The sequence below is a fragment of the Mytilus galloprovincialis genome, chromosome 9, assembly GCF_965363235.1.
Source record: "Mytilus galloprovincialis chromosome 9, xbMytGall1.hap1.1, whole genome shotgun sequence".
Taxonomy (NCBI): Eukaryota; Metazoa; Mollusca; class Bivalvia; order Mytilida; family Mytilidae; genus Mytilus; species Mytilus galloprovincialis.
The window spans coordinates 42,619,440-42,641,936 of record NC_134846.1 but is presented as its reverse complement, the minus strand read 5'-3'; the positions used below and the strand labels follow the sequence as shown (position 1 = coordinate 42,641,936).

The following is a 22,497-nucleotide window of genomic DNA, read 5'->3' as shown; positions in this document are numbered from 1 at the left end:
CCAGTGTAAATTTTCTGATAAATTGGTTGGTTCAAATTTTTTGAAGTTCTTATATTTTTGTCAAAGGGTCAAAGAAAGGGTCAAAGTAAATACTTTGCCAAAATTTTAGGAAAATTAAACGAGCCAAATTAATTTTAGTGAAAGTGTTGGGTACCACCTTAAATACTTTTCATATTGAATCAGCATGTAAAATGGCATAAAAAACATGAAATGTTCATTACGCCATATTTCTTTTGTCTTGAATAAACCATAGTTTTAATCCTTTTAAGTATGTTAGCTACGCTTAATTTTAATTTTTGCAAGATCTAGATAATTGGAAACCTCTGGTTTTATCCATGTAGCGCCATTACATTGTTTTGCCCACAAACCTCTACTTTTCTATTCATATTTTTATAACCATAATTTTAAGAAGCCATATTTGAAATCTTATGAAATCCTTGTTATTTATTCATAGTTTTTGAAAGAAATAAGGAACCAATGTTAAATATATGAAAAGTCTAAGAGAGATTCACTTCCCAACAAATGGCTTATATTTTGAAAACAAGAACGCAGACCTTTTATTTTTTTTCTGTTTTTTTACGTAAATTATTCATATACTTTCAATTTATAACAGTCTTTTAAAAAGCTTTTTATTCTGAAACAGATTAGCAAACATTCTTCAACTTTATCTACTTCAACGAACTGTATCCCGGTTTACTTCCTACCTTTGTTTCAGCCATCAATTCCATCCAGTGACGTTCCCTGATAGATGGGTTTTGCAATTCACTCACAGCCTTGAGTGATGTCAACATATTTTTAAGACTATCCTCTAGTCCTACGTAAGCATTCCAAGCTCGCATCTCCTTATCCAGCGCTCGGATATCCTTGGCTAGTTTCTTAGTATCAATTTCCATTTGCTCTACATTGATTTCTTTCCAAGGAGTCGTTTTCCAATCATCAAAGCTGCAGCGTACAATGACAATATAGTCCCAGAGTTGTTTAAGAAGTTTTATTTCCTTCCTACACTGTTTCAACTGTTTGAAATCTGGTGCATTCACTTCAAACAAGCTAGAGGCTTCTAACAAGGCCCTCATTTCTGTCTCCATTACAGCAATATCCTCATGGTACTGTAGGAGAAAAGGAATTTGTTTTATGAAATATAAACAAAATGTAAGAATATTCTAATTTGGTGATTGAAATCCTATTTAAAAGTTCAAGCATTTCAATATCTGGAAAACACATTCATCTATTCTAGATCTTCTACTTTTGCCAGCATTTATATAATTGCTATAGACCTGATTTTTTTTAAACCCCTTTCTACATGAATTTTAGAATTTCTTTTAAAGATTTGAAACTATATTTTTCCCTATCTTAGGGCTACTATTTATGTAAATTACACATTTATTTTGTTTTTAGCCCTGAAATTTTACTTTTACTCTTTACATAAGATTTGTTTGCATTTAACCATTGGTTGGGCATTTATATTTGATTATTTACCCTGAAGGTTAGCAAGGGGTAAAGTATGAATATCAGTGCCCAAACCGTGGTTAAATGAAAACAAATCTACGGCTCCCATGAATTATTTCGATTTTAATAGGACAAATTCGGTAATTTTGTTAACCCTGAAGCTCTATACACACCATACTGTTTTGGCTGTTCCGTTTTATCCCCATATGATATTATTTAATAGTAATATATAATTCAATAACAATAATTTTTTTAAATCCCATTTTTCACCTATATATGTTCTTTTGTTGTAATTTCATTGCATTCTGAGGTGAACAAGAGGCTTTTTTTCTTTTTATGAAACTTTTCAATGAAAAAATAGATTGAAATGGACTGATTTGTTTATTTTGCTTTAGAATAGAGATATCTTAATTGTATCTGATTCTTGGCCTATGTAAACTGTTGGTTTTGTTGTCAAAAATTGAGAATACCTGGTAGCATAAGTAAGTTGGGCGTAACATGGAATAGCAAGTTTTGTGTTTGCGCTTAAAGTAGATATACTATGATTATACTGGTTTCGATAATAGGTCGTCATATTAAAATTATCAATAAATCTGACACATAAGATACACATGTAAACAGTGAGACTTTCTCAAGCCTTCACTTTTATCTTTTTGATAAAGACTACCATACCTGTTTGAAATTTACTTTAAATGTGGCCATAATTGACCTACTAACTTATCCACTAAAGTCCTTTAGTAGGAAAAAGTAAACATGCTTTTTTCAAATTCTGAACTGAAAAAAAAATAACAAATAATATGCAAATTTACCCTAGCAATCATCTCATAGGGAGTAGCACAATCATATCTAAATGGTTTAATGGTACGGAATTGTTCTCTGAATTTATGTTGTTTAACATCAAATGTAGCTGATTTCTGTCTGATGTTGGTTACTTCTGTTGTCTGCAATGGTGCCACTTCCTGTTTCACTGTTATGGAGATCTTCTTTGTGTTGTTCCATTTCTCAGGCAGTTCCTGTAAAGAGAAAAAAATATCATTATTGTTTTGTCATAAATCGGGTTATATTTTTTCATCTGAATTGATTCACATTTTGTAATGTTAGGGCCTTTTACGGCTTTATGGGATGAATTTTGCTTGTTGTTGGAAGGCTGCACAGTGATCTTATTTGCTTCAATCCACATCATTTGGACTTGGTGGTTAGTTGACTCATTGGCAAGTATACCACATCTCATTATTTCATATGAAGCTACTATCACTAATTTTCTCAACAAACTTCTCATAATTGGACTGTCTGAAGTTATGAAGTGTCTCATCAAATGTTGGGGTCAAATTATTACAACATTTTTTCACTTACTATACAATATATTTTAACCTCATTGTTGAAGGTTGTACATGAACTGTAGTTGTTTTAAACCAAATGTAAAACAGTTTGAAAGAGACCACTATAATGTTTGCACATTAAACAAAAAAGTATTATACATTTGATTTTTCTGATACTTTCATAACCATTCATGATGGTTGTAAGTACAAAAGATTTAGTGCATTACAGTTTATGAGCAATGACACAAAATATATAAGTACATTAAATTTTGTCTGTATAATTGTGGACTTATCTCCCCCACAGTAATCTAGCCACCTGAAGAATTAATTTTAACCCATATCCAAGAAAAGTTATACAGTATTGACATCTAGCTCAAAACCAATAACAACTAATACCAAAATTCAAGCATCTAAAACTTAAAAGTCCTCCTTTTAATGTTCAAGAACTACACCAACGATATCAATTGAACATATAAACCTAATTCCTACAAGCACCAACTGCTAATCATACCTGTAGCTGTAAATGGACTTCCTCTGGCATTTCCTGATTGTAAGTTTTCAGCAGTTCTATGGTTTGCTTTAGAGGTTCAAACATTTCATCGGTGCTTGACTGTCTTTCCTTCACAGCTAATAAGTATCCCATACAATCTACTAGTCCATCGTAATTATTCACTGGCTTCAATAACCCTGCATCAGTCTTGATAATGAAGTCTGATAACTCTTTCAAACTGAAACAAAAATCAACTAAATGATAAATTCAGAATGTAAAAAGTTAAGGAACATCAATGTTTTTAAGATGTTTTGATTGGTTGAGACAAGTTGACAAGGTGATAAAACTGTGCAACTTAATTTATGAGTATGGAAGTTAATATTGTTCTTGGTCCCCAGACAATCTCAGAATCTACAAAATCCAAATGTTAAAATTTTTATTAACTTCTACTGTACTAAGTTTGAAGCAATGAATTCAATATTCTTATGGTTTTTTTTTTCATACAAGGTAAATAGGTAAATATGGTTAAAAAAAGTTACTTTTCATTAATTATCATTATTCATTTTCATTAATTATCATTATTCATTTTTAATATTAAAATTGACTATTTTGCAAACAATTTGCAACTCTTCATATTTTTTTTTTGTCTCCCAAGAACTGTTATGCTGATAAATTACATGCACAAGGATATAAGTAAATTATTTGTGTTGTGTATTAGTTCCATAACATTTAGTTGAGGCAAAATAAGGTTACAGAACAGAGTCCAATTTTGGGATGTACAGACTGAAAAGTGTAACACTCAATGCCCTCCATTCCTAGTAGCAGGGTCATGAAAAACTGCTCTACAAACCTGTTATTGACATGATCAATGAGATGCTGTTTGAACATGTAGCTCCATTTCTTGATGGTGTTCAGTAATGCCTGCTTAAATGGCTTAGAATTAACTCTGAACCATTTCTCAAAGATCTGGGTATGGTGTATCTGTTCAGCTGCATCATATATCTTTTCATATGCATCTATCTAAAATTGTAACAGTATAGTATGTTAAACAAGTCTTTAACTAACCATGTATGTAAAGAGGAATTGGTAAAATTAATCCATTTAGTTTTGCTCCTCTATGAAAGTAAATTGATTGTATAAAATCTAATTATCAATTGCATTGTAATGAAAATAACTTAAAAAGTTGTATGTCTTTTTGATATGGTTAGCGACATTAGTCAAATATCATATTGTAGCTACTTTTAGCACCAAATGGAGAATAAGATTTATCAATAGCATTATTCTAACAAATATTTGCCATGTGGGGTACCCACATCCAGTGATCGGGAAGGACATGCGCCCTGCGCCTATCGACCAGAAATGGCGCATAGAGTGACCAATGTAAGGGCCCACGTGGCGCACAATATTTTTCACTTCATTTCGAAACGTTTAGATATCGTCAAATGGATTTCCGATCGTCCTATATTGTGTTCCGTGCCGCCATGTGTGTGTACACAACTGTGTAATGTTCCTCCAATGATAGGAGCACCTTTATATTTTTGGGAAGTCTCTGGTGTTTTCTATGGTAATAATAGAACCATGCGGTATAACTGATTACCCAAAAAACGTAATTAACCATCATTCATGATATATTTTTTTATAAACAACTTTAAATTTGAAATTTGGCTAGTATAGACGAGATTTTTTTTCTAATCATAATCTTTTAAGTTAGCTTAGCTTACTATTATTTCGATTGAAAACCAAATCCTTTTCATGAATATAGTTTTTGTCTCTATAAAAGGTGCTTAACTGTTCTTGTCATTTTTTGGTCTTTGGCTCGTTTTGACATTTTGTAAACATGCCTTCAGCGAATTATTGTTTTGTTCTATCAATTAATGATACTCTCTACTGTTATTCTTGTCATCGTGATGAAGTAATGATAATACAAGAAGTGCAGAGGAAATGCCAGAAACGTCCTCTAAATACAAAGCGTCTGGAATAAGTATGGTATCGACGAAGACCCAAATTTAATGTAAAACAAAACAAGAACATGAACAAGGCAACAGTACCAGTTTTAACATTGCAAACAAAGGTTATCTTAAATGATCTTAAATGTTGTCCGGTTTGGAAGAAGTTATTGTATATTCATTGAAATTGAAATCAATAAAATCACAGGAACAATATCCAAAAAGATAAGTACCACCACCTCTTAGCTGAAATATACACTCTTTTTTTTTACTGTAGTCAATTCAAATGGCCCACTCATTTGACAACATGGCCCATCATTTTTTTAAATGGCCCATTGAATTTATTTTTGGGGGGCCCTGGGCCCATTGAGAAAAAATCCTTCCAGATCACTGCACATCCTATATATATTTTCCCTCTTATATAAAATTTTATGTTGATTTTCAATTAATCTGAATTGCCATCTTTTATTCCTTATATGTTTTTCTAATATCTGAAAAATAAAAAATGTTAAAAACATGCATTAAGTATCAAATATGGTTGTATTAAACTCTAACCTGTTCTTTGAACTGCATCAATTTTGGTGGTTTTTGTGGCACATCATCACCTGATTCAATCTCCTCTGGTGTCAGCACATGGCCATAGAGCAAGAACTGTCTCATGAACTCATTCCTATCATCCACCCAAAGATAGGCATAATTATCAAACGAGTTTCTATATTCCATGCCCTTGTTCATGATAATGTTGACCCTATCCATCATTTCGCTCCTCATGTCGGCGAGTTCTTCCATTTCTTCCATATCCTGTTGGTAGTGTTCCTGTCCTGAGTGGGTGGCTAGACGAGGGATCAAGGCAGACTGCTTAAAAATATCCCCAAGGATACTATCCACCAAGTCGTAATAGCCATCTGTACTTCCAAAGTCGAGGGAAGGAACATAGATTATTTCAGGTTGTTGAAGTTCTAACTGTGACTCAAACAATGGACCAATGTCATTCTTAGGATCGGTATTGTCAAGGAGGAATTTGACGCTGCAGTGAATAGTGTTGAAAAGTCCATCTACAACCATTTCATCTAGGTAATCAACATAGGCTTTCCACGTGTCTGAGTTAGGGTCAGCTTTAAAATGGTCCAGATTTTCCTAAAACATAAAATTTACATATTATATCTGAAGTACATGTTTAAACAAGAATGTGTCCTCAGTACACGAATGCCCCACTCGCACTATCATTTTCTATGTTCAGTGGACCGTGACATTGAGATAAAAACTCTAATTTGGCATTAAAATTAGAAAGATCATATCATAGGGAACATGTGTACTACCTTGACCAAAAACTTTAACCTGAAGCGGGACAGACGGACGAACGGACGGACGGACGGACGGACGGACGAACGGACGCACAGACCAGAAAACATAATGCCCCTCTACTATCGTAGGTGGGGCATAAAAATTCAGAAAAGAATTACCTATAATATATGAACTGCATTGGTAAATGTTAAAGCTAATTAGATCAAACCTTTCAAAATTTTGTAATAACCAGTGTGTTTGCAGTGTGTTTGTCTCTTCTGTTTTACTTACTATGATAGAACTTTATCTTTAAAGTCTTTCTGATCTGAGCCCTCTCAGACAAACATGTACACCTTATTTTAACCCTCTTTGTAAACTAAATGAAGTTGACCTAAGGTATTGAGAAGCCAACCTGAACTTGAAAACCTTATCCTTCAAAATGAGGTAAAGATCACTAAGTCTAAACCCGGTATTTTTGGCAAAAGTTGGCAAAGCAGAAACCAAAGGTAAATATATGATGGAATTGAGTAAAAAAGTCCATGTAACAGTTATTTTCATAAAATTGTATCCAGAAATCCAAAATCAGTGGAGTGAAACCAAACGTAACCTAAATTTGTCACATACTACAAAATCAGCTCAATATGTAAAGGTGTTCAGAAAAAGGCCAGTACAATTGTTCTGTGCCCAATGACAGAAGGATGGAATGCAGGCAAAGGTAAAACTATATAGAAGCCATAAAAAACACCATCTGGTAAAGGCTGTATAAGGAAAAGTACCTTCAACAAAGCATGAAGTTTAGCCCCAACATCTTTAATTTGTTTGTATCTTTTCTCTAATCTTTCTTTCCTGTCTTCTAAATTAAGGAGGGTTTCATTCTTCTCTTGACTTCTCTCAAATAATGGCAGTTTACTCCAAGTTGACATAATCTTCTCTATCTCTTCTACATTATCTTTAGACTTCTGAACTCTGGATTCTAAGTCAATTACTTGGTCCCTGGTCTTCTGGATATATTCCCACACTCCTTTAATAAATCATAAGTATTTTTTTATTTTATTTTTATATACTAATCATTTTGAAATAATTGAAGTTAAAAAAAGACCAAGTCTGAAATACCTTATTATTTGCTTTTTATAAGGTAAACAAAATGGTTGACACACTGAAACACATATATAACTTTTCATTAAATTAATGTATATCAAACTCTTTAATTTAAATTAAATTAACTCTTTAATCTAAATTAGTATGGCGTTCATTATCACTGCACTAGTATATATTTGTTTAGGGGCCAGCTGAAGGACGCCTCCGGGTGCGGGAATTTCTCTCTACATTGAAGACCTGTTGGTGACCTTCTGCTGGTTTTTTTTTCTATGGTCGGGTTGTTGTCTCTTTGGCACATTCCCCATTTCCATTCTCAATTTTATCTTATCTGTATTGTTTGTGTATTATAACCAACTTACATGTGTACTATAGAAGAACAGTGAAGTACTAATAAATAGATAAATGAAAATTTCAATTTTCTTTAAATGAATGAGTTATCCAGTAAACCTGCGGTCAATCTTTGAACTCTTTCTGTAAACTAATTATAAAATGAGCATTGTAAAACTGGAAACATACATGAAATGCATGAATTTGAAAGTCGTCTATACATGTGTAACAATTTTAATTCAACACACTATATATTGAATATATATATGTTTCTTATGCAAGAATTGTATCCAGTAACTTATCAGATTACATGAGGGCTATTCCAGAAAAAAATGTAGGGGGGGGGGGGGGTTGGTTGGTTGGAAACCAGTTTTTGTCAGCACCCCCCACCCAGACAATTGTAATTGAGAATTATAGTGCATTGAAGTGTGAAAAGTTGCTCTGATACCCATCACCCATGTATTATTAATATATTGTGCCTTCCAACCCCCCCCCCCCCCATATACGGAATAGCCCTGAAATATAATTAGTTTTCTTTTTAACTCACTTACCATTGTTGCCTTAAATTTAATAAATAAACTCTAAGACTACCTTCATTTTCCCAGTTCAGAGTTTTCTCAGCTTCCTGCAGTTGTTGATCAATATCCTCTAACTGTTTAGCTATGAGTGGGTACTCTACTTCCAATACACTTGTCCGTACTTTATTGTAGAGCCTCACTGTCAGATCTAGATTTGTGGAGAACTTCCACAAGGTGTCGTTATGTTCGTACACATTTTTGGCTGCTTTCGGGATCTCTTTGGATTCATCATCTTCTAGATATTTGACCTCTCTGAGAACTGCAGTAAGCTTGGGATCAAAGTTGACCTTGACAAGATTTGTCTCGCTGTCTCTTGTGATTAATGGCTGTTTTAGGTTGAAGGCACAGATCTCGTCTACTCCACCAATCCAGTCATTGTATGTTTCACCGTTCAACCTATTTAAGAGAAACTAGAGGCTCTAAAGAGCCTGTGTCGCTCACCTTGGTCTATGTGCATATTAAACAAAGGACACAAATGGATTCATGACAAAATTGTATTTTGGTGATGGTGATGTGTTTGAAGTTCTTACTTTACTGAACGATTTTGCTTCTTACAATTATATCTATCATGAACTTTGCCCATTAGTAACAGAGAACTATATTTGGTAAAAATATACATAAATTTACCAAATTAATGAAAATTGTTAAAAATTGACTATAAAGGGCAATAACTCCTTAAGGGGTCAATTGACCATTTAGGTCATGTTGACTTATTTGTAGATCTTACTTTGCTGAACATTATTGCTGTTTACAGTTTATCTCTAACTATAATAATATTCAAGATAATAACCAAAAACAGCGAAATTTCTTCAAAATTACCAATTCAGGGGCAGCAACCCAACAACCGATTGACCGATTCATCTGAAAATTTCAGGGCAGATAGTTCTTGACCTGATAAACATTTTTATCCCCTGTCAGATTTCCTCAAAATGCTTTGGTTTTTGAGTTATAAGCCAAAAACTGCATTTTACCCCTATGTTCTATTTTTAGCGGTGGCGGCCATCTTGGTTGGTTGACCAGGTCACGCCACACATTTTTTAAACTAGATACCCCAAAGATGATTGTGGCCAAGTTTGGATTAATTTGGCCAAGTAGTTTCAGAGGAGAAGATTTTTGTAAAAGATTACTTTAATTTACGAAAAATGGTTAAAAATTGACTATAAAGGGCAATAACTCCTAAACGGGTCAACTGACCATTTTGGTCATGTTGACTTATTTGTAGATCTTACTTTGCTGAACATTATTGCTGTTTACAGTTTATCTCTATCTATAATAATATTCAAGATAATAACCAAAAACAGCAAAATTTCCTCAAAATTACCATTCAGGGGCAGCAACCCAACAACCGATTGACCGATTCATCTGAAAATTTTAGGGCAGATAGATCTTGACCTGATAAACATTTTTATCCCATGTCAGATTTCCTCAAAATGCTTTGGTTTTTGAGTTATAAGCCAAAAACTGCATTTTACCCCTTTGTTCTATTTTTAGCCGTGGCGGCCATCTTGGTTGGTTGACCAGGTCACGCCACACATTTTTTAAACTAGATACCCCAAAGATGATTGTGGCCAAGTTTGGAATAATTTGGCCAAGTAGTTTCAGAGGAGAAGATTTTTGTAAAAGATTACTTTAATTAACGAAAAATGGTTAAAAATTGACTATAAAGGGCAATAACTCCTAAACGGGTCAACTGACCATTTTGGTCATGTTGACTTATTTGTAGATCTTACTTTGCTGAACATTATTGCTGTTTACAGTTTATCTCTAACTATAATTATATTCAAGATAATAACCAAAAACAGCGAAATTTCTTCAAAATTACCAATTCAGGGGCAGCAACCCAACAACCGATTGACCGATTCATCTGAAAATTTCAGGGCAGATAGATCTTGACCTGATAAACATTTTTACCCCTGTCAGATTTGCTCTAAATGCTTTGGTTTTTGAGTTATAAGCCAAAAACTGCATTTTACCCCTATGTTCTATTTTTAGCCGTGGCGGCCATCTTGGTTGGTTGACCGGGTCACGCCACACATTTTTTAAACTAGATACCCCAATGATGATTGTGGCCAAGTTTGGTTTGATTTGGCCCAGTAGTTTCAGAGGAGAAGATTTTTGTAAAAGTTAACGACGACGGACGACGACGACGACGGACGACGACGACGACGGACGACGACGGACGACGACGGACGACGACGGACGCCAAGTGATGAGAAAAGCTCACTTGGCCCTTCGGGCCAGGTGAGCTAAAAATGGACATGCAAATCATAACTATCATATTTAAATACATTGAAAGATGTACATTTTGCTACTTTTTGGGGGAATCCCGCTAACATTGGTTTTGAGGATTCCCACTCATCCTTGGTTTGAAAGGATGGGGTAATATATATGTGTTGTTTGTGGAGTTGATACCCAATTATGTTCATCAAGATCTTGGCATCTTCTGATGAATTCTTTTTAGAAAAATGATGAGACATTCTTTGACATTACCCTGGTTCATGAACTTTCAACTCATACACTGGTAAAGTTGAATAAAGTCAGAGTAGCAGCTGCAAGCTCTTGAATACTAAATGAGTTGAGAAATGTATATCCCATATTCAGGTGAATTGGGTATATTGCTTGTAAGCTGCTGAAAAACAGAAATAAAAAAATTGTGAGACTATTAATCTGCCATTTCAGTAAAATGACGTTTAAGATAAGGTCATGTCTGGCAAATATGACCATTTCTTGACTTTGCCCCTGAACATTGGCTGAAAACTCAGGGCAACTGGAATTTGAGTTTTTCAAATAACTAAATGAAGTTTCCAAAACAATTTGATCAGGTTATAGGCTAGGCAAATTTGTAATGGTGGATGAATCAACTACTTACACCACATGGCTACCAAATATAGTATAGGTGCTGTTTTTATATACTGGTAAAAAAATATCTTTTTATTTAAAAACAAAAAACATCTATGTTCACACAGTACTCACTGTTTTAGAAGTCCACACATTTCTTCATATTTAGTAAATACTAGTTTGGCTCTGTTGCTAGACATGCATCTGAAAAACAGTTTATATATGAAACAGGCTCATGTACAAACAAGTGTGCCTTTCAACAGGCATGGTTTATTACTTCTTCCACAGATTTGGATATTAAAAGACACCTTTTACTTAGTTCACAGTCATTTTCACATGTAATTTGTCAGGTTGATTTTAAATAAATTCAATTTCATATACTAACAGTCTAACATACTATTATATAAGTTTTAAGACTGGTGTAAATTCTATTTTGTGGCTCTTATAGTTTATACATCTTTCAAATATTTGGTTAAAATTAATATTTCACTTCTTCATTATTAGGATTGTTACTAAAATTGTGTATATTTGAAATGAATTACATTACTGAACAGGCAAGAAACAAATATTTAACATCTTAATCTCAATTATGCTCCAATATTATACAGACAAACAGACGAACAAACGAAGGAACAGATGGACAGATTGATGCACAGACCAAAAAACATAATATGTATTACAAATAGTCATGGTTTACTTACGGGTGCTTAAATTGTTCGAAATCTGTCATTGGGCCAGAAATTCTTGCAGCCATTTCAGCAGACCAACGTAACATTCCAGACATCATAGGCATGTTCTTGTGTAGCAATAATTTACCCTCTTGTTTTAAAGCCATCTGCTGGTCATACATTTTCTTGACTGTATCAAGTTCATCATGCATCATCTCAACAACTAAAGGATACCTGTTATCGATGTCCAGCTTGACCAGTTCTCTATCAAGAAGAGAACCCATAATGGCAAGGAACTGTAAAAACAAATAATTCAGTAAATAATGCTTTCATCAATATATATTCACATCTAATTTTTACTTCATAAACACAGAAAAAACTATGTTCATTCAATATCTTATAAAGAAACAATCTTTTGGAACGAAAATTATTAGAGAAATCTACATTTTTTTTCTGACAGTAATTTTGAGTGTCCAAGTTATGTACAAGGATAGGTTTCAGTTGATCTTTTCCCTTCCGGAGCACCTGAGATCTTTACCCTTCCGGAGCACCTGAGATCACCCCTATTTCTTTGGTGGGGTTCGTGTTGTTTATTCTTTAATTTTCTATGTTGTGTTGTGTGTGCTGTTGTTTGTTTGTCTTTTTCATTTTTAGCCATGGCGTTGTCAGTTTGTTTTAGATTTATGAGTTTGACTGTCCCTTTGGTATCTTTCGTCCCTCTTTTCCTATAGATAGCTGAAATTTCTTATCACTGTTAGTAAAAAACCTACCTTAAAGACAGATTCTATGGTGCCACAATCATCAAATGCATGACAACTTATGGTTGCTAATCTTCTATCAAAATCCTTCACTTTCTCTTTAAACACCTTGTAGTCTCTTACAAACTCCTATGGAACAAATTATTTAAATTAGCTATGGAGTTATACATCATAATCATAATATTTTTACATATACAAAATTATTTTTCCAAAAATGTTATAATATCACATCTGTGTCCCATTTGCTGAATGAGTTTTCCAAAAAATATTATTTTCTCTATATATTTAAAGTGTTTGTGTATGAGTGTATAAGTGTATATAAGTGTATAAGTGTATAAGAATAATCATATTTGTGTGAATTGTGTAAGTCAATCATAATTGTAAAGAAGTTTGCTTCTAAAAGTTTTCAACTTTTGCGTAATGTTTTGAAACCTTTTGGCTTTTTCTAAGATTATGCATTTAAATTGTTAACGCAGTATATATTTCTAACATTTTTTTTTTTTATCATTTCTGATAATAATAGAACAAGAGTGCACACGCTGAAATGTCTCGCCTTCTTTACTAATCATTGATATTATGTTGATAGTCCTAAATATAAAGCTTTATTACAACTGTCAGATAAACTTAACATTGACCAATGAACCGTGAAAATAAGGTCAAGGTCAAATAAAACCTGCGCGACTGACATATAGATCATACAATATTTCCATACACCAAATAATTAGTTGACCATATAGTATTAAAAAAAAACACCAAAACTCAAAAACTTAACTTTGACCACTGAACCATGAAAATGAGGTCAAAGTCAGATGACACCTGCCAGTTGGACATGTACACCTTACAATCATTCCATACACCAAATATAGTAGACCTATTGCATACAGTATAAGAAAAACAAACCAAAACACAAAAACCTAACTATAACCACTGAACCATAAAAATGAGGTCAAGGTCAGATGACTCCTTAAACTTAACCTTGTTCACTGATCCATGAAATGAGGTCGAGGTCAAGTGAAAACTGTCTGGCGGGCATGAGGACCTTGCAAGGTACGCACATAACAAATACAGTTATCCTATTACTTATAATAAGAGAGAATTTAACTTTACAAAAAATCTTAACTTTTTTTTCAAGTAGTCACTGAACCATGAAAATGAGGTCAAGGACATTGGACATGTGACTGACGGAAACTTCGTAACATGAGGCATCTATATACAAAGTATGAAGCATCCAAGTCTTCCACCCTCAAAAATATAAAGCTTTTAAGAAGTTAGCTAACGCCGCCGCCTCCGTAGCCGCCGCCGCCGGATCACTATCCCTATGTCGAGCTTTCTGCGACAAAAGTCGCAGGCTCGACAAAAATGGAAATTCTTGTCTTTTTCTTAAAAACTCTACAGTTTAACATTTATTTCTACCCAAATATTTCATATTAAAACTGAGTATTTAACCGCTGTTTCAAACAATATTTGTAAATGTTAGAATCTCAAATACAAGAACATGGATGTACCTATTGTCACTTTTTATTTATGATGCAATATATATCAAAGTAAGCTAATTTTTGTTTTCTGAATTTTAGCAGCAAACATTCCTGATTGCTTTTTACATAATACCTGATCACCAACCTATAAGTGCTATACATAGATAATTGTGCATATCAATATTGCTTTTACTTTTCACCAACAACCATAACCTGTGGGGGAAAAAAGAAAATAATAAAATGAAAATATTTTATGCAGGTAAACGTCTCTAATTACTTATATAGTATTGCAGAAATTTGTTATGTTTTTGTCAATAACATAACTCTTTTACAACTTATTTTCTAACAAATGTTTGTTCTTTATTAATTCCTGAAAAGCAAATTAATTTTTCAAGAAATGAAAAATGTCACTTAGTAATGAAACATGATTGTGATAGTTTAAATGCCACTTTTTTATCCAAAAAGAATCCTTTCAAAAACAATGTCTCTTTGGAGCGAAAACTAATCAATTAAGACTGCAGTCAAACACACCTGCCAGGTGAGGGGTGTAAAAGTCACAATCTCAGTGTTGACAGGCTAGAGATACAGAAGTTAAATTATTCAGACCACTTGCCAATTGAGGCCCCTAAATGATAACAGATGATGTGTGGGAAGTGAATGAAAAAACTCCAATCCCCCCCTTATGGGTAAGTGTAGTATCACTTACCAAATTCATTGGATCTAAGCAGTCATAGGTGTTTCTGGTGAATTCACGAAACACTGTCTGGAATTCTTCAAACAGCTGAAGAACCTGCTGACTCAGCACTTTACCTTTAATGCCACCTATTTCAATTCTCTCTAATTTCATGAATTCACTTATTGTTCCAAACATTTCCTGAAATTCATAAGATAACATATAGATAAAAGTGTCTTAAACACAATGAAAAAAATAAATCTCTGCATATTTGTATGTTATAAATCTTTTAGAAACTTTTCCATAATTGTATATTTTTGTCTTTCCACAGCATTTATTTTCAATTGTAAGTGTAAAAGAATTTCAAGATACATGTAATATGTGAAAAGAAATAATATCATGAATTTTACCGCAAATGTCTTACTATTTCTGATGTCAGATCAAACTCAACCATACTTAACCTTCTTTCTCATGTAAAGGGCATTCACATCAAATGAAGGTGTATTAATGTGACGTTATTTATTACGTGGTATTAAAAAAATGTCCAATCTCCCCTTATATCTCCAAAATAAAACTGTCAACACAAAACTATGACTTGCTTGCTTTGTAATAATATAAAAACAAATGTGAGAGGCTTCCATATTAATGCATTATGTCATATCTCTTGTACAGTTTAATTATATTGCATGAATTCATGAACTTATAGAAATTGTTAATGACTTATAAGACTTTTACTCATTTCACTTTAATAATTATGTCAATTGTTCAATGAAATCAACATTATCTGAAAGAATTCAACTTTTTTTTTGCTGATTTCACTAATTTTCATCACTTCCTTTTTCAACATGGGAAATTGTTTTATTTTCAAAAAGTGCAGCATCGAAGAAATTTTCTATTTTCATACTTACAATTATCATTTCCAATCTTGCAGTAAATTTGTCAAAGCGTGGAAACACAAGTTTTGGAGTAAACTCCCACTCAACTGGTTCCTGGTCTCCGGAGAAGTAGGAATGGAGTTTAGCTTTGTGATCTTCATAGGTTTCTTTGAAAGTTTTCAGTACATTTACAGCTTTCTGTACTTTATCTTTGGTTTCTTCTGGCTCAGTATCACCATTGAATATGTCTGATGGATCAAGGAAAGTTCTTGCCTACAATTCAGATTTTTTCATGTAATCAAAATAAAGACAAGCATATTGGATATAATTTCAAACAGAAATAGTAATGTTAGTATAACATTCAAAATTCAAAAAAGTTATATTGGTGCTTTTTTATATCAAAAATTATTAAGGATGTACTTAGGTCAGGTTTAGGAAACATTCACATTACCCCTTGCTCAACATGGATGAGGGGTAACAGGAGACTTTATTTTGCACAAGTATAAATCAAGAATTCGTGTACCTGTTATTTAAACATTAATTACACCTTATAAAAAATGACAGATTTTGACTTGTTGGTTGCCAGTGTATTTTTCGCAAATCCTAAAATTTTCCTCATTTTAAACAAATTTTCCTGATTTTCACCACTGCTGGTGAATATGTGAATATGCCTCAAATACCATGGTATTTGCCATTTTTAATATTCCTTTTTTACCCTCACGAGCATATTCTTGCCAATTTTTATCACATATGACATTACATTGAGAATGGGGAGCTTATGCATTTTAGTGCATGTATAATTCCTGATGTTCTATGATAATATCCACTTATCTATCCTCAAAATTATGCATAAACATAATACATGTACAGAGAGTTTCAATCCATATATAAATATCTTTTTGGTGTTATTAAACAAATATCATGTTATGGAGGGGTATTTGCGAAAAATACCAGTCTTGGGACCGAATTTCCTTCGCCTTGCAGGCTCTGGAAATTTCAGTACCTTGACTGGTATTTTTCGCAAATACCCCTCCATAACATGATATATCTGTTCAGTATTAGTTTGCTGATTGCAGGATAAATAGCATTACATTACCATGCTTTAAAAATTAAAATTCTTCTTAAATACCTAATTTTGTCTTCTTAAATACCTGATTTTGTCTTTTGTCTTCTTAAATACCGAATTTTGTCTTCTTAAATACCTAATTTTGTCTTCTTAAATACCTGATTTTGTCTTCTTAAATACCTGATTTTGTCTTCTTAAATACCTAATTTTGTCTTCTTAAATACCTAATTTTGTCTTCTTAAATACCTAATTTTGTCTTCTTAAATACCTGATTTTGTCTTCTTAAATACCTAATTTTGTCTTCTTAAATACCTGATTTTGTCTTCTTAAATACCTGATTTTGTCTTCTTAAATACCTAATTTTGTCTTCTCAAATACCTGATTTTGTCTTCTTAAATACCTGATTTTGTCTTCTTAAATACCTGATTTATAAGCATATTAGAGATTTCCTGTAGAAGGACTATAATTCTCCCTGGCGACCTGTAGTAGGTAGAATGTACCCATGTCAGACAAACAGTGTGCATCATGGGAGGAAGTAATGGTCCACTCTCATCAAAGTCCTTCTGTTCATAGTCCTCAAAGTGATGTCTCAACGGTCTCAAGAACATGTTTATGTCATGAGTTTCTTCTAGAGCTGTAAAAGAGATAATAAAGTTTTAAAATAAACTGTTATAACAGAGAGAAGTCTCGCCCTTTTGTAATTTTAAGTACTCAAATGTTGAAATTAAAATAGCAATACTTTACATGTTACAACATAAGTTAACTTAATAGACATTCAAAGTTTTTAATATTCCACTGACTCTGTGGATTTATTTATTTTCATAGATAATAAAGACTCAGGACAAATTCTATTTTCTTGTATATCATGTGTATTTGATTTCATGGTTTTGTCAAAGTTTGCATAAAAGCATTTATAGAAAACTGGTACTTCTTTGAACATTTGAATTTGTGGTTTACTTCAGCAACAAAATCCATGAAAACTGGTATTCAACAGAAAATAATGCATCCATTTCATAACAGACCTGCAACAACATCTCTGAAGATCTCTTTAAATATAGGAAAGTAACTACTCTGTGCTACTTCTAAAAGTTCAGCCATCTTCCTCACTTTTGGATCTCTCAACTGTCAAAAGAAAATTTATAAACATATAATGGAAAGTTTCATTTCAATAATTAATGTGTGGTAACTATTGGAGGTATAAGATTGCATGGATATTCAACGGGCTTGTTTTATCATGCAGTTACACCAAATTTACTTCTTTAATAAAATTAGATGTTTGTTTATGGCAAAATTTTCTCTGCATACTGTACAGTACTCTGGTGTTATTTACACGTACATAAGAAATGATACATACATATAATATTTTACTGATAAACACACACCTGAACAAATTCTTTAAATGTCTATTAATCCAGAGATAAAACAACTGACTGTATATAAAATTTGTAAAAAAAAGTAACCCTAAGTTGAAAAAGCTTATACATTACAGTCAAAGATTTATATAAAAAGGATCATTAATTTATTTAGGTTAAGACAATATCTGCATAAGAGCCAACAGCACTCTTTCATGTCAGGACTAATATAGCCCTCCCTTGAACATGTTGAAGGTGCCTAAAAATCAAAATGATAAACCAAAAAAATCTTTAAATTTTACAAATTTGTGCTAGTATATATATACTAGAACACACCCATGATATCGCGGGTCCGTGACTGAATTAAAGTATTTAACTATGCGTTAGCCTGTTTTTAGTATTGGTATTGTTATCTAATAATGTCATGCCGATTATAAGATACACAGTTTTCTCTGCTTTCAGACTCTTTCTGTGTGAACCCGTCGACCTGGAATTTATCAATTATTGGTAATATTAATTTTTTGGAAACAAAAGGTCGCGGAGTGGAGTATTTTTTAATCAACAGTATTGTCCTATATTAGTTGTAAATAAAGTTGACTTCTTTGATTCACTGTTTTACATCATGTTCGCTGACAAATTGAAAACTGCACCTATATACCTTATTTTAAGTCCAGATGTTTAGTATTCGTATTGTTATCTTAGAAAGTCTTACTGATTAAAATACTACAATAGGGAACAATTTGACAATGATTGAATTTAGTAGTGTCAACCCTGTGAGTATGACTCGTGTATATAGCAAAATCCTAAATACACCGTTTGTCAGATGCGGAACGTACAGATAAGATATTATACTATTGGTATCGGTATCGGATTTGATCGGAACTATTTAATTATCGACATTATTAATTATGTGGAAAACAAAAGGGTCTGGAGTGTTGTAATTTTTAATCTACACCATTGTCCTATATTAGCTATATATAAAGTTGAATTCTTTGATCTGTCGTTTTTACCTGATGACGGCTGACAAATTAGACCTTGTTATTTTAGTATTATAGATATATATATATATATATATATATATATATGCTTTCTGGGTTAGTGTTTTGAAGTTCCCTTAGAGAAAATACAACATAAAGCTGTCATTCAAATAGAAAAACACAAAAGCACCTGTTCATATATGCATTCCAAGTTAGTGGCCTTGTTTTTCCAGAACTCTATCTCCACAAATGGTGTAGGGTTTAGACCTTCTAGCAAAGGCTGAGCTGAATCCTTCTTCAGAACTTCCCTGATCTGATGGGTCCAGTCAATGACCACAGTTTCAATGGCATGGACTATGTTCCTGTCAAACTTCTCATTACTAAAAAAATAAATGTTGTAAACATGACCTGTTGTTCAGAGGTTGTCATTTTATGATGTGGTTCATAAGCAAAATGATAAGAGTTTCTCGTTTCTTGTTTTTTATATAGATTAAACTATTTGATTTTCCTGTTTGAATGGTTTTACAATAGTGTTTTTTGGGGCCCTTTATATCTTTCTGTTTTAGGTGTGAGACAAGGCTCTGTGTTGAAGGCCATACTTTGACCTATAATTGTTTACTTTTTTCACATTCTTGTGTCTTGGATGGAGAGTTCTCTCATTGGCACTCATATTACATCTTCTGATTTCTATAAAAATGTTCTTTGTTTTGTGAAAACAATGTAAACTATTTTTAGTGTTATATTTGGTAAAAGTCTAGTTATGATTCCAGAATAGTCTTTAAAGTTTTACAGTTTTTGAAAAATAAATTGAACTCTACCTTTCAGTGGGTGCATCTTCAACCACCCGCTCAGTTCCAACAGGAAGTGGAAGGAGTGTTTTCCCCTTGGCTTGTCCAGTAACTACAAATACAGCACTCTTAGTGTTCTTCACATGTTGACTGATATCAGTTGAAACTACATATGGCCAGGTACCATGATTCTTTTCATTACCTAATACAGGAACCAGTACCTGAAATGAAAAGAAAACAAATCAGGGAACCAGCAAGTTTCTTGTTTTCATCTAATGCACGTTGTTCTGCGTAATTGTATTACTATTAAGGTCAAATTTTTCATGGTAGGGTTGGAAAATTTAAACATATGATCTGACCATATAGCTGTAATGCTTTAGTTAGTACTTGGTAGATCTATGTAAAATATTTTAAATCTATTTACTCGGCCGTGAAAAATTTAACCCACTACATGTACCATCATGACAATGGATAATTGAACCCCCTCGAAAGGTCTGATTTTCTAATTGTCACAGCTATTCCAGCTATATTATGTACCTACATGTATTCAACAACTTGAGTTATATTCTCATCTCATCCATGTCATCACAACATGGGATTTCATACTATTAAGATTGAATTGTGATGTCACAATTTCCATTGAAAAAGCATGCATAGTCCGAATTTATATGAAATACAAATACAGATAAACTGACCATATACATGTTATAATGCTTTAATTAGTATTTGGTAGGTGTAAAACATGTTAGAAAATAAGTTTTTTACCCAGCCTATTAAATTTGAACCCACAACCATGGAAAATTAAATGACCTTCTTCTTTCTATATGTCTGACAGAAAAAATATTTTTAAACATTTTTACCCAACCATCATGACCATGGAAAATAGAACCACTACCATGGAAAAACAAACCGCCTTCTTAAAAGTTCTTTAGACCTTTGATTTCCAAATTGTCACAGCTACATTTTTTATTCCAGTAATGTTAGTGATCTACATGTTATATGTACATGTAGTAGCAATTCATTATTACATGTATTAACAGTCAGGGGATTTACTTAAATGAGTGATTTTTAAATCACTTATTTAAGTAGCAAATTAGAAATTTTGTTATAAATTGTGATTTTGTAGTTATACTAAGATTTTAAACACATAGGTTTAGATAATATCTTTTCATTAGTAAAATTGAAAAAAATGAACTTTTTGCTTCTTTTAAGTAGAAAGGTTTATGCCTTTGGTGCAATAATTTAGCTGCAAATTCTTTTTTACTTTTTATTCAGCCATGGAAAATTGACCATCTCTCCTATCATCATGATCATGCCTATAGACCTCAGATTATCTATAATGCAATAGCTATTCCAGAAGTAATAGTGCTTCTATACATGCTATAAGAACTTTGTAGGAATAAAACACGTTAGAAAATATATGTTTGATTGTTGTACTCAGACATGGAAAATCATATTTTCAAATGGTCATACATGTAGCTATTTAAACTGTACATTTGATATTCATCTGCAGGAAATACAGGGGTGCAATTGTCCATCAGGGGTGGGGGACAATTTCTTAATATGGAAAATTCACCAAGGTTCAGTTTTCCATATAAAGTATTTTGACCCCTGGTCCAATTTTCCTTATGACCCTGGCAATATCCCTTTTTAGTTTTAAAGATACATGTATCATCCAAATGATCCATGGCAAATATAAATTGAATGATTTACAATATTTGCATTGTATTCAGTGGCAAATATGTGAATCAATTTTCAGGATGAAAAAAAAATAAACAGTGGAAAAAGACAAAACCAAATACATGTATACATGCACATTAATAAATAGGTGCTGCGAGAGGGATTAACAGAGATGGAAAACTGGACAGGAAAAAGGTTTACTCATGATCATCTTGCTTAAATTAATATGGTAAAGATTGCCTTGCAACCAGTCACTTCTAACCCCTCCAAAGTAGTTGCAAGGGTTAAATGTGGTCTTCTCTCAACCTGTTATCAAATATCCAAGTTTAAGCATCACAGTTATCACAATGACTATTAGAATGTTTTAATAGTTAATATTTTTTTTTCTAACGGTTGTGTAATCATGGTAATTGTCCTGTAGAACTAAAGGGTTTCCCCAATCTGTTGTTATTACTTGTTAAGGTACTGACACAGCACTGTTGGAACTGAACGGATACTAGTCCAAATAATTATGACGTCTTGAAAGGCTATAATATTTTTTTCTTTCACCTCGCAGTAAGGCTTCAAAGCAAAAAATTAAAATAGCATTCCAAGACGTCATAATTATTTGGACTAAACCATGTAAACATGCTAAAGGGATACATGACAGATACTGCAGAAAGAGCAAAGGATAGCCATAGATTTGGGACCTAGAAGGAAGGGAAATATACACATATCAACCATGCTTAACTTGCATAAACCCTTGGGGTAACCAAAGAGCCCAGCTGTGAGACAGGCCAAATAACACTTTATACTTTTGTATGACAAAATTAATCATTTTTTTATAACTTTGTAAAACTGACTAATACATGCAGGAAAT

At 32.8% G+C, this 22,497-nt stretch overlaps 1 protein-coding gene across 1 annotated transcript in view; it reads right to left on the bottom strand.

Annotated features, from left to right (window-relative positions):
* Positions 1-22,497, bottom strand: part of LOC143045032 (dynein beta chain, ciliary-like) — a 69,443-nt gene that overhangs the window by 46,312 nt on the left and 634 nt on the right. Inside the window, exons 2-17 of the mRNA XM_076217317.1 lie at positions 19,989-20,179; positions 19,361-19,550; positions 17,864-17,963; positions 17,264-17,475; positions 15,809-16,048; positions 14,934-15,101; positions 12,765-12,881; positions 12,028-12,290; positions 11,462-11,530; positions 8,502-8,884; positions 7,262-7,506; positions 5,757-6,338; positions 4,106-4,275; positions 3,277-3,493; positions 2,256-2,459; positions 705-1,106 (exon numbers count right to left, since the gene is read on the bottom strand). Of these exons, the coding sequence (XP_076073432.1) occupies positions 705-1,106; positions 2,256-2,459; positions 3,277-3,493; positions 4,106-4,275; positions 5,757-6,338; positions 7,262-7,506; positions 8,502-8,884; positions 11,462-11,530; positions 12,028-12,290; positions 12,765-12,881; positions 14,934-15,101; positions 15,809-16,048; positions 17,264-17,475; positions 17,864-17,963; positions 19,361-19,550; positions 19,989-20,179 (3,753 nt within the window). The remainder of the gene's footprint in view (positions 1-704; positions 1,107-2,255; positions 2,460-3,276; positions 3,494-4,105; positions 4,276-5,756; positions 6,339-7,261; positions 7,507-8,501; positions 8,885-11,461; positions 11,531-12,027; positions 12,291-12,764; positions 12,882-14,933; positions 15,102-15,808; positions 16,049-17,263; positions 17,476-17,863; positions 17,964-19,360; positions 19,551-19,988; positions 20,180-22,497) is intronic.